Here is a 12,091-nt window from a genome sequence, read left to right as displayed (position 1 = left end):
AGGAGGCAGAAGAGTGGGCGTCAGGATGCAGTGTGAGGAGGACCAACCAGTCACTGCTGGTGTTAAAGAAGGGAGGGGCCGGACCAAGGAATGTAAGGCCTACAGGTTCTCCTCCAGAGCCTCGGGCAAGGAAGGCAGCTGCCGACACCCAGATTTCTGCCCAGTCGTACCCACTTCTGACTTCTCGGCTCCGACACTGTGAAATCCTAAATCGTGATGCTTTAAGCCTCTGACTTTGTGGTAATTCATCACAGCAGCAATAGGAAACGGACGCTCACACAAGGCAGCAACCGTTGGATGGAGCAGACTGCCCAGGTCAAAGGGCAGAGGGCAGCCCTTTGACTGCTCATCTGAGTTCGTGCTCCTAGGAAGACCATCCTTCAGAAACGGGAGAATTTGAAACATTTTCAGATAAACAAAAAACTGAGGGAATTTCCTCCAGAGAGTTTCACTAAAGGGCACACATCAGAGGAAAGAAGATGGTCCCATAAAGAGGGCATCTAACCAGACATCCAAGCTGAGGGCCGTTCAGCAAAATGCCTGGTCTGGATTCTTCAAAAATGTCCATGTCCAAACGCCCAGAAACAATCTACCAACACTGACTCAGGAAGGAACAGAAGAGCTGAACAGACCTGTAACTAGGGTTACAGGTGCTGGAGCACGGAGTCTCCCCCGAGCCCCACCTGGGCGGGGTGGGGCGGGGCGGGGCGGGGCGGGGCGGCTGAAAGCTCCAAACACATCTCGCTCCCGGCTGCACCCCCGGCTGTGCTGGCACATGGCAGTGCCCAGGAAACAGTGTCCAATGATGCAGACCCCACTTAGACTCAAACTGTGACTTTAGCTATGGGGCCAACAGGCCAGGGCAGGCAGCGGGGCAGGAGAAGCAGGGAGAGGACCAGGACAGCCTGCTGGGCCTCGAGGCAGGGGCTGGGATGGAGAATTTGGACAGCACAGGTCTGGGCTCACGTGTCTGTCCACAGGGAAGCACCCGAGACGGACAGCAGAGTGGGATTCTGGGCGCTGGGCTGCGTCTGTGCCGAAGGCCCCTGTGTGTGCCTGGAGCCTACTGCGGACTCGCGTGTGCGCTGAGTCTGAAACCAGCCTGTCAGCAGCAGCCAAGATAGTAGACGTGTGTCCACACATTCACCTCGGGCTCTGTGCCGCTTGTGTGGCCCGGCACCAGCTCTGCTTCATGGTGGAGGGAATTCAGAAGTCAGGCCACCACAACCAAGGTTCCACGTCATCTGGGACACCCATCTCTGAGGCAGGGGCACAGAGCAAGGTCTAGATGGTGGTAAACGGTCCAGGTACCTCCGGGAGGAGTGAGGGGGTCTGGGGACAGAGCCCGGGGCTTCTGGCTATGCTAATGTTTTCTTTCTCAAGCTGGGAGGTGCACTGACATTTATTCCTTTTGGTTTATCATAAATCCCACGTAACCCTTTTTTTCAGTGAAGCAGGCTGCCCATGGTCACCCAGCAAGCGGGAGCTGGAGCCTCAGCTGGACACACCCGCGTCTGTGGCAAGCCAGCGTCACCTGCCTGGACAAGTGACATGACACCTCATGGAGACTCTGTCTCCAAGGGACCTTGCAGGTGTGCTGTGCGGGGGTTAATGGGGCCAAAGACACTGCACGCAGAGCAGTAACCACATCACACGGCTGTGCGCGGCCTGCAAGTGCCCGCATCACCTCTGCAGCACCTGGAAAAGCCCTTCTAGAATCCTGGACTCCTGAGATGGAGCGTGTGCCAGCCTGAGCCCCCGGGGGGCCGGGGAGGAGGACCAAGCTGCACACCTGGGCACTCCCCTCACCCGCCCACACACCACCGTCTCCAGCCACCTCCCCACCCTGAGGCTCCCCTGAGGGATCTCGAGGCCCCCAGCCTCCCGGTGGAGCCCAGAGGACAGGCGTGTGGGCCCTTCTCCTGTAACACAAAAGACCATGTTCCGGTTTTCCAAACTATCCCTTTCTCTCCTTTGCTCCCACATCTCAGCTTTTTCAAGAACCCCACTGACCCAGACTAACGGCCTTTCCTGTTATTTTGGGGCTTTTAGGCCTTTTATCCACCTCCCCAAGGACCATGAGATGACAGACGATGGAGACCGTGTTGCCCCTGCTACCAGGAGAGTCAGAGGCAGGAGGTAAAGTGAGTTAAAATTCTACAAAGCAAAGGGCTTCAGGGCCTAAGCTCTAGTTAATACATATTTTTAAAGTCAGAATCTTTGGGACTTCCCTGGTGGTCCAGTGATTAAGACTCCGTGCTTCCACTGGAGGGGCATGGGTTCGATCCCTGGTCGGGGAACTAAGATCCTGCATTCCGCATGCGCAACAAAACGAAAAGTCAGAATCTTTGTAAAATAACCTGTTCTTTCAGGGCTCACGTGTCTGCACCACCGAGAACCACTCAGGTAACAGCCATTGTGATTCTGAGCAGTTTGCCCAAATCCAATTTCAAATTTGGGTTCTGAGCAAGAAACCCTGGACGCGAAATCCCAAAAGGATGCAGTGCCGGACCTGACCCGCTGCAGCGCCTCCTCCAGCTGGTCCCTCTCCTGGGCCAGCTGCCGCGCGTGGCCCCGCTCCAGCTCCACCGCCCGCTGCAGCCGGTCCCGCAGGCCTCGGACAACCTCCTGCGACTCCTGGTGCAGCGTCGCCAGCTCGGCCTTCTGACCCTGCAGCACGCTAACCTCGAGCTTGAAGGCCCGCTCCAGCTCCTTTCTCTCCTCCGCAAAGGCCCTTTTCATCACCCCCATTTCCCTTTCATAGTAATTCACCTGGGAAAAGAAGCGTGAGCGATGTCAGCCAGGGGCCCCTAAACACGATCTGCCTGACGATACAAGGCTGCCCGACACAGCATCCAAAGAGCGGGGGGCCCGGCCTCAACAAGGTGCTGGGGCCTGTGAAAGGCTCCCCAGGGCCCGTGTGGCCGCCTGCTTCTGTCACGTCCCGTAACCTTCACTGCGGCCTCGGGGGGCAGGCCTGGCAGGCGCAGAAAGGCTGCTGGGGGCCGAGCTGGTCTGGGTGCCTGGCGGCAGCAGCAGCAGGAGGGCAGAGGGGGGGCAGTGCCTACCGCGAGGACGCAGTGGCTCTGAACCCCCGGGAGACCTGGCGGGCAAGGCCACAGCAGGAGCCCAGGGGCAGGACCGCAAGGAAGCGGTGGCCCCGCCTCGCTGGCACAGTGACACCTGACGAGACGTGGGTACCGTCCCTCAACAAAACCCACCACAGTTGGGTCACGGAGCAGGAGGCGTGTTCAGCCAAGAAGACAGGCCTGGCCAGGGTGGCCCGGGAGCCCCCCACGCAGGGCAGTGCCCGGGTGCTTCAGCTGGAACAGAGTCGGGAGCTGTGACTGCCCAGCACAGAGCAAGCGGGGAGGTCTGGCCTCAGCGCAGCCCTCGTGACGCTGGGATACCACAACCCTGCCCCCTCCCATTAGTGGTTATGCCTTCTGTCCTGCCTGCTTCCGAAGCGGGTGTGAGGCAGAACATCAATGGCATGCACTTTTCCCTGCAAACCTCCGTCCCCCTGAGCGTGCTCACTATGGGGCAGACGTGTGCGCAGAAGCGTCCCAGCAGCAGGAAGCTCCCTGACCCCTCCGGCCTCCCTCAGTCCCCCTGACCTTGGTCTCCAGCTGGATCTCGAGGTCTTCGTAACGTTCCTTCACCTGCTCCAACATTATCTCCGTCTCTATACTCACTGGGACGGAATTACCCACAAACGTGACAATGCCTGCAACAAGAGGACACTTCCGTTTATGTCCTGCCCAGGATGCTGCGGGGTCTGATCCAACCTCCAAGCCGACATCTGGACGAAGCACAGCCTTCCGCGGGCACTTTCCGCAAGAGGAATGCAATGCTGGCAGTAAGAGGACATGGGCCATGGACCGTCCGTTGCGCCGAGTTCTCAAAGCTGGCATCTTTACAAACCAGCATTTCGAGTCTTTGCCAGAACGCAGATCACTCAAAGGTACGAACGGCGAGGAGGCTCCCTGCCAGATTTGTCAGGCCCTTGAATTCCCGGAAAGATGCCACATGGGGTACATGTCCTGCCCCCTTGACCGTGGCAGGCACACAGAGGGATGGGGACAACGGGAAAACGTGACCACAGCACAGATAGTGCTTTAGGATGAGCCATGACAAAGCTCTGTCTTCATTCTTTATTTCGGCTTCCTCCTTTTCTCAGAGGCCCTCCCTACTTTCTATTACATCACACAAATCATGGGGCGGGGGGTCTCAACAAAAACGTCAGGCAAACTAAGCACTTGTGGAGGCTCTGACAGATCGTAGGAAGAGGGTGTGAGCTACACCTGGTCCAGAAGATCCTCCCCACCGGCAACATCACCTGTCCTTACAGCTCATCCCCAAAGGGCGCCTATGAACCCACAAGCGCGGCCAGCCCTCCTGGGCCCAGGGGTCCCCCACGTTGTGCGTGTTGGGGGGCACACCCAGGGCTTGACTCGGAACGTGGGTGTGACCGCCGCTGCTGGTCCACAGGCCGGAAAGTGAAGGGAGCAGACCCTCCCTGACCTCTCGCCCAAATTGTTATCCATGAAAAAAAGTGACAGGCTGAATGACATCCTGAGAGAACTCAGAGTAAGTATCTCAGGAAAGAGGGCATCCCGTTGCCCTGACAACTGGAAGCCGCCACCTGGGTCTGGCCAAGTGGCACCCATCAGGAGTGGCCCCAGCTGGATGCACTGCCGGCCCAGACTCCACGATCCACATGGCCCCCGCCACCACAACTCTGCTGTCCTGACTGTCCCTCCTCCTTTGAAGGGGCCAACAGAACCTCTACGGTCAGACGAGGCGGGAAAGTGTAAGAGAAAACGCTCCAGCTGGGAGAGCGCTCTGGTTGTATCAGTGCCAACACGAAGCTTGGGGCTGCCTTCGGTGCCACACCTCAGAGACTTCTGGACACGGCACCCTGGGCACAGACCCCGTCTCTCCGCTCCCTGCGTTACGGATCGTGGCTCTCGACAAGGGTCACATGCTCTGTGCAGCTCAGTCCCCTCCAGGGACAGAGGAGGTGACAATAACCCCCTTCCCCGTGGCCACACTGGCACCAGACCCTCATCTGGGGATCAGATGATACCAGCGCACCAGCCACATGCCAACACCTCCTGGCTGAGGGCAGCAGGGCTGTGGGTCTTGGCAGCCATCAGCTCCACCAATGCAGCTGCAGGTGAGGGGCTCCCTTCGGGCCCAGGTGCACAGGAGACCCCACTCGGTTTCCCTTGGAGGCTCCCATGTTGACTTTCCTGTTTTAAGTAACAGCTTTAGGACAATACGGGAGCCCGATGCTCTCAGGGTTACAGATGAGAGCGACACGTCCTCTGGGGCTGCGTCTGCGTGACGTGTGGCCACAGAGGCGGTCAGGCTGCTGGGCTGGGGCTGTCGCGGTGGTTCCCATGGCAGCAAGGGGCGTGGAGCCTGGAGCACGCGAACCCGTCCCAGCTGCCAGGGAGGGCGCAAGCAGCCAAAGCCCGTCCTCCTCAAGGACAGCTGTGGCCTCAGAACCTCCAGCCCAGTCTCTAGAAGGAGCCAAGAACATTAACCTCTCGGCGCTTGCAGCCCGTCGAGACCTCCCGGCCGAGGAGGCAGGAGCCTGGTTTTTCCGAGTGACACCTTTGGCGTCGGCTCTGCATGCGGCAGGTGGAAGGGCCCTTCCCAGGTGCCACGGCCCCGCCCCGTCTCAGACCCCTTCCACACCGGCCCGCCGGCCTCGGTCCACATGGTTGAGCACCCGCCTTGTAAGAGCCGTCACAGACCCGAGACCAGCCTGTCCCCTGTCCCCCCGGCCTCCTCTCTCCTCCCCTCCCCCAGATGACCGTCTGTGTGGAGCATCTCCTTTGATCACCAACTCCCCCCGCCCCTTCCCGGGACCCAGGAGGCTCCCTGGGACATGCCTGCCCTGAGGTCATGGCAAGGTCATCGTAACCTTCACCACTTACTTCTACCCAAACGGTAGAACCCTCATCCTCCTCCATCTCCCTTGGGGGCTCTGGGGGTCGCACAGACCCCTAGCCTCAGGTAGGCCCCTTCTCTCACACAAGAGGTCGGAAGGGCTTGTGACCACCTGTGCAGCTGGCCAGCCCCACGCCCCGCCCCCCCCAACCCCCCGGGAAGGAGCACACGACCCACCACCTCGAAACACCGGGCTCCTACCTGCCGGGCCATGTCCCGGGGGCAGCTGGCCGTGCCGACTCGGGGGCAGCTGTGCCCGCAGGCCTTCCAGCGCGGCCTGCAGCTCGTCGTTGCAGTCCTGCAGGTCCTGTGGGCAGAGCCAGACCCTTCCTCCAGCCGCTGTGGCCACTGGGCCCAGGAGCGGGGTGTGCAGCCGGCGCCCGGGGAGCCGCTCAGCCCCCAGCTCAGCAGGGCGGCCGGGGCACCGAAACCGCACCCAGGCACCTAACTGCTCCGCGAGCGACACAGGAGCAGGGGTCATCTCCCGACATCTTATGCCGGGCACCACCTTCCATCACGGGATACAAGGAAGGGACTCAGGGAAAAAAAGTGCAGTGAGAGTGAGAAATGGAGAAAATACAGAGAAACCACAGGTGGTTGGGTGAGCACGCTCATAAGGGGAAGAGGGCACTTGGGGGCGTGAAGGCTTAAGAGGAAGGGTCTCTGGGAATTCCCTGGCGGTCCAGCGGTTAGGACTCGGCGCTCTCACTGCCGGGGCCCGGTTCGACCCCTGGTCGGGGAACTAAGATCCTGCAAGCTACACAGTGCAGAGGAAAAAAAAAAAGAGGAAAGGTCTCGTTTGTGACAAGCGTCATTTGTCCACCCACGAATGAAATACACCTGAACAAGCACATTTGGTCACCTGACTTTCAGAAGGCCAGAAAGGGCAGCGTTCACATCCCACCTTCCCAGGTGGCCCCAGAGCCGGCACCACGGCTACATGGCTCTGGGTCCACGTCCTCCTCCCCCCAACCCCGGGTGGGCTGTGGCCGCCCCACCTGGAGGACGGCATGAGTGATGCAGCTTCCACCCGGCTTCTCCTCCTGGGAAACTGGCTCTGGGGGAAGCCAGACCAGCCAAGGCCATGGCACGCCCTCAAGGCCCCAGCTCCCTCCCTGATTTTTTTTCTTTTCTTTTTTTTGTGGCCACGCCCCATGGCATGCAGGATCTTAGTTCCCCGACCAGGGATTGAACCTCTGCCCCCTGCACTGGGAGCGCAGAGTCCTAACCACTGGACTGCCAGGGAAGCCTGCTCCTCTCTGATTTTTTAATCTATTTGAGTTTCTTCTCCAGGCAGCTCTTGTCAAATAAACCTCATCTTCCTGAACTCCCCGGTGGGCAGTGCCTGGCTTGTGTCTTCATCCGCCCTTGGAGAAGGAGCCTTTCATCAGCAGTTCTAGGCCGTGTGGGAGAAGGGACAGGCCCTGCAGATCTCAGAAGAAGCACAGATTTACTAGGATCACTGTACCTCCTTCAGAAACTCCTGGGCAAACACACAGTTTCCCCACAGAGGGAGCAGCTCCTTCCTGGGGGAAAGGGCAGGGCCAGGATGTAAGAGCCGTGGGGTAGACCTGCGGGGCGGCAGTTGTGGGCACCCCCGGCCCCTCTACCCTACGATGTCGCCACGCCAGCTACTGAGCATGTCAGGTGTGGTCAGTCTGGATTGAGGTGTGTGTAGCATAAACTCTATGCCGATCTTAAACACCAGATTCCCAAAAAGGGATGTAAAATATCTCATTTAAAATGTGTTTATATTGATTATATCTTGAAACAATGACATTGTGGATGTAATAGAGGAAATAAAATGTAATTAAAATGATCACTGTCATCTATTTCTTCTTACCTTTTTTAATGTGACTACTGGAAAACTTGAAATTACACGTGTGACTGGTATTTTTACTGACAGTGCTAATCTGGCAGGAAACACTGACAGAATCATTTCTACCCAGTGTCCTCCCCCCTCGGTGGTTCTTTCTGCCCCTCAGATGGGTATTTTAAGAGCATATGCACGTCCCACAAATTCAGCAGTGCCAGAAAACAGGTCCTTAGGTGCCATGCTGGGCACAGACTTCTCTGCTCTCAGGCACCACTGTCAGTTCTAACCGATGAGGGTGACGTGTGCCGTCCTGGGTCCCAGCCGGTCTACACAGCGGGTGTCCCAGGGCTGGGAGCCAGGGTGCCTGTTTTCATGTGGGCTGCATGTGAATTTGGGGATGCCTGTGGATGCCCAGGGTGGTCACAGGGTCATAGGGTGTTACTGGGCTAGCCAGGAAAGGCAGCAAGTCCACTGCACACACAGTAGTGCTAAGGCTCTGAGGGCTCTGGACCTGTTGAGGCTTCTCTTCTCGTTAGCGGGAGAAGCGAGCTCAGCAAGGAAGCAGGGGAGGGGGGGATTTCAACAGCAGCTTGGAAAGCATCGGAGAGGAATGCAGAGGCGGCAGACCAACTGGGGAGCCGGGCCGTGCTGAGTCAGCACACACAGAGGGGCTGACCACCCAGGCACAGGCAGTGGGGGGGGACGTCTGTCAGGGCTGGTGCGTGTCTCAGTCCATCCGGGCTATTGTAACAAAATTCCACAGATGGAGAGTTTATAAACAGCAGAAATTTACTTCTCACAATGCTGGAGGCTAGAAGTCCATGACTGAGGTGCCTGCAGATTCAGTGTCTGGTGGGAGCTTCCCGGTTCATAGACGGCCGTCTTTTCCCATGTCCTCACTTGGTGGAAGGGATGGGGGAGCTCTCTGGGGTCCCTTTATAAGGGCACTAATCCCCTTCATGGAGCTCCACCCTCATGACCTAATTGCCTCCCAAAGGCCCCACCTTTGAACACCACCACACTGAGGGAACAGGCTTCAACATATGGATTTATGGGAACATACACATTCAGGATGTAACAGGGTAGAAATGGGTAAAGAGAAAATCTGTATCTGGCACTTCTGACCAAGGACAAGCTACTCCATTATGGTGTCCACCCGAGGCAGCAGTGAAAATATGAAACCACAGAGAACCCCCACTAAGGAGGAAGCGATTAACATTTTACACTTCCCCCCACTTTTTTAAATCTTTTTTTTTTTTTTTGGCTGCGCCTCGCGGCATGTGGATCGTAGTTCCCCGACCAGGGATGGAACCCATGCCCCCTGCATTGGAAGTGTGGAGTCTTAATCACCAGACCACCAGGGAAGTCCTTACACTCCCCTTTACCAAAGTTAGCCTTGCCCAGAAAACTGAGGCTGACAGCTGAAAGAAAGAAAGAAAGAAAGAAAGAAAAAAAAAAGCTAAGACAATAGTTGAATAGGAAGGGAACTCGGCAACAAGGGAAAACATGGTTTCTGTGCTAGCAAATATCTTGCTTACAAGCACGGGGAAATGTCAAACAGTGACTTTGGAAAGATGGGTGACACACAGCAGGGAGGTTCAAGGTCGTCTCTACTCTGGAGACTGACGATAAGACACACCCTAGGCCCGAGGCAGCGCCCCCAGGAGGCTGAGCACACCCAGCACGCAGATCTCGGTCTCTAAAGCCATTCTCTCCAGTTAGGAGCCAGGACTCATTGGAGAAATAGCTGATTCCAGAGCAAGGGCAGGGGAAGCAGAAGATGAGACTGGAGCATCTCACTGTGCTAGAAAGTATGGAACAACTTAACAAAACATGACAGTGACAAGTCACAAGGTCATGGCTGCCGGCCGGAAGACACTCCCACTGGCCAAATCTCACACGACTTGAGCACCAAAGTAATTCGACATAGAAACGAATTATCAGTACAAACCACTGATGAGAAGGGCGATGCCTGAGCCCATACCAACCAGATACACAGATAGATAGACAGGACTTCTCTGCCTGACGGCAGATGCCAAGTGCCAACTGACAGATGTGGAGTGGATGATGGAAAACCATCCTTTTGCAACAACCATTGTGGCAAAGACGGGAGTTGGCAGGAGTTACTAACTGATACTAAATCCAGTGAAACTTCTGATGGAGAGCAGGACATTTGCATGGTCTTAAAGTGTCACCCCACACTGTGACCAGGTGATCGAACTTAACATCACCTACACTGTGCAGCTGAGAAGGCATAACCTCAACTTAATCCCAAGGAAGTATCACGAAAACACAACATGAGAACGTTTCTATTGAAAAAGAAGGAGAGACTGTATTCCTCAAAAATATCCACGTGAGGGACAAAGAAAGGCTGTGGGAATGTGCTACAGACAATGTGTCTCCCTATATTCATATGTTAAATCCTGATCCCCAGTGTGATGGTATTTGGAGGTGAGGCTTTTGGGAGGAGATCAGGTCAGGAGGATAGAGCCCCAGGACGGGGTTTGTGCTCTAATAAAACAGCCCCCAGAGAACTCCCTCGCCCCTTCACAGAAGGACACAATGAGAAGACAGCCGGCCACCTGCAACCCAGAACAGAGCCCTTACCAGACACCGAAGCTGTCAGCACCTTGGTCTCAGACCTACCAGCCTCCAGAACAAAGGAATGAAATCTCCGTGGCTTATAAGCTCCCCAGTCTATGGTATCTTTGTTACAGCCACCTGAATGGACTAAGAATGTTCCAGATTAGAGGACATCAGACAGACATGACAGCTAAAGGCAACACCTGGCCCTAGACTGGGTCCTGCACTGGAGGAAGATGCTCTAAAGAACATTGTTAGGGGAATTCCCTGGCGGTCCAGTGGTTAGGTCTCCGAGCTTCCACTGCCGGGGACCCAGGTTCGATCCCTGGCCGGGGAACTAAGATCCCACAAGCCAAGAGGCACAGCGAGAAAAAAAAACAACAAAAACCAAAAAACATTGTTAGGTTGACTAATAAAACTGAAACACAACAAGCAGGTTAAAGGACTGTGTTGGTGGAAATTGTGAAGTTACTAAGTATCCACAGCTACCTAGGAGGTGTTGGGAAGCTGGCTCTCTAGGAAGAAAAGCCCAGCTTTGTAGCTTCTGCACGTTTCTTGGTGTAAATAACTCCCCCATCAAAGATTTATTAACAAGAAGCCAGCAAAATTCCTGAACATGTAACATCAACGCCGGGCACCTGAACAGCACCGCGAGGTTGAAGGGTCAGCCTGCTCTCAGGAAGCGCGTGGACCGGTTCGGGGTGGAGGGTCGTGATCGCCCGACTCACCTCCGATGTACACGTTCGCGTCCACATGCACACGGTGAGACGTACACAGCAGGTGGACTGGGGCAGAGGCATCCAGGTGTTCCCCAGACTAGTTTCACTTTTGTAACGTCACGTATGAGAAATGACTTTCAAATAAAACGCTTTTTTACTGCTCTAAATGTTAGTTTGAAACAGCCAAAAATATCCCAAATAATAGAGAGGGCAAATCTCTAAATAAGTAGCTTAGCACTAAAATGTAAAATATTTCTGCTGATATTTGAAAAAGTAAAAGTTTGAGAACCAAAAGTGAAATCCGCAGCAGCAGTTAAGTGACAGTCATGTGAAAAAATGAAGCCGGTTACACTGGTTTGAAAAAATTCAGGTGCACTGAAGCAATGTATTAATTGATGGTTAGTTACAGGTGCTCAAAGTGAGAGGGAAAACACAGCAGGCAAGAGAGTTTCAGAAAGTCAAGCGGCACATTCCAGCTGCACCACATCCCCTAACCACAAACCACACACACCACTCGGGCACCCAAGGAGGGTAAGAGCTGACCACACGCAGGCGCACCCGGGACTCAGGGTGTGGAGGGCAGGAGGTAAGGGTCACGTCACACTGCAGATCAGCACAGGCTCACCTTTATCCTCTGGTGTGGCCAAAGCATCGTGTGCAGAAAGACAGTTCTTAACATTAATTGGAAGGGAAATCATTAAGAGGCAAATGGATACTAGACCCCTAACTCCAAACAATAATGTTCTATCTGCTGGGGTCCTCGGTAATCTCGAGGGAGTAATGGGTTACGATCTGTTTCCCAAGCACTGACATTGTTCACCACCTACGCCCTCTTCTGCACAGCGGCAGCGCCAGCCGAGTGGGCTCACATTGGTAGATTTGGCCCAGGAAACGCAAACACTCAACCACAGGAGACAAGATGAAGCCCTGCATGGTGCCCGGACACACAGAGGGGGCCTTAGAACAGGGGCCGTCTCGCCATCTGGGCAGCCCGTGTGGGGCTGGGCACACG

The 12,091-nt window shown here is 55.7% G+C and overlaps 1 protein-coding gene across 2 annotated transcripts in view; it reads right to left on the bottom strand.

Moving 5' to 3' along the window:
• LOC309612807 (ninein-like protein) overlaps positions 1–12,091 on the bottom strand; it is a 113,396-nt gene that overhangs the window by 18,795 nt on the left and 82,510 nt on the right. For both annotated transcript variants that reach the window (XM_082359000.1, XM_082359001.1), the window contains 3 exons: positions 6,163–6,268; positions 3,618–3,727; positions 2,513–2,772 (listed from right to left, as the gene is read on the bottom strand). In XM_082359000.1, coding sequence (XP_082215126.1) covers positions 2,513–2,772; positions 3,618–3,727; positions 6,163–6,268 — 476 coding nt within the window. The remainder of the gene's footprint in view (positions 1–2,512; positions 2,773–3,617; positions 3,728–6,162; positions 6,269–12,091) is intronic.

This window comes from Balaenoptera borealis (assembly GCF_965194805.1).
Source record: "Balaenoptera borealis genome assembly, chromosome: 16".
NCBI classification, from domain to species: Eukaryota; Metazoa; Chordata; class Mammalia; order Artiodactyla; family Balaenopteridae; genus Balaenoptera; species Balaenoptera borealis.
Note: the sequence above shows the minus strand (reverse complement) of the source record. Positions and strands in the feature narration are given on the sequence as shown.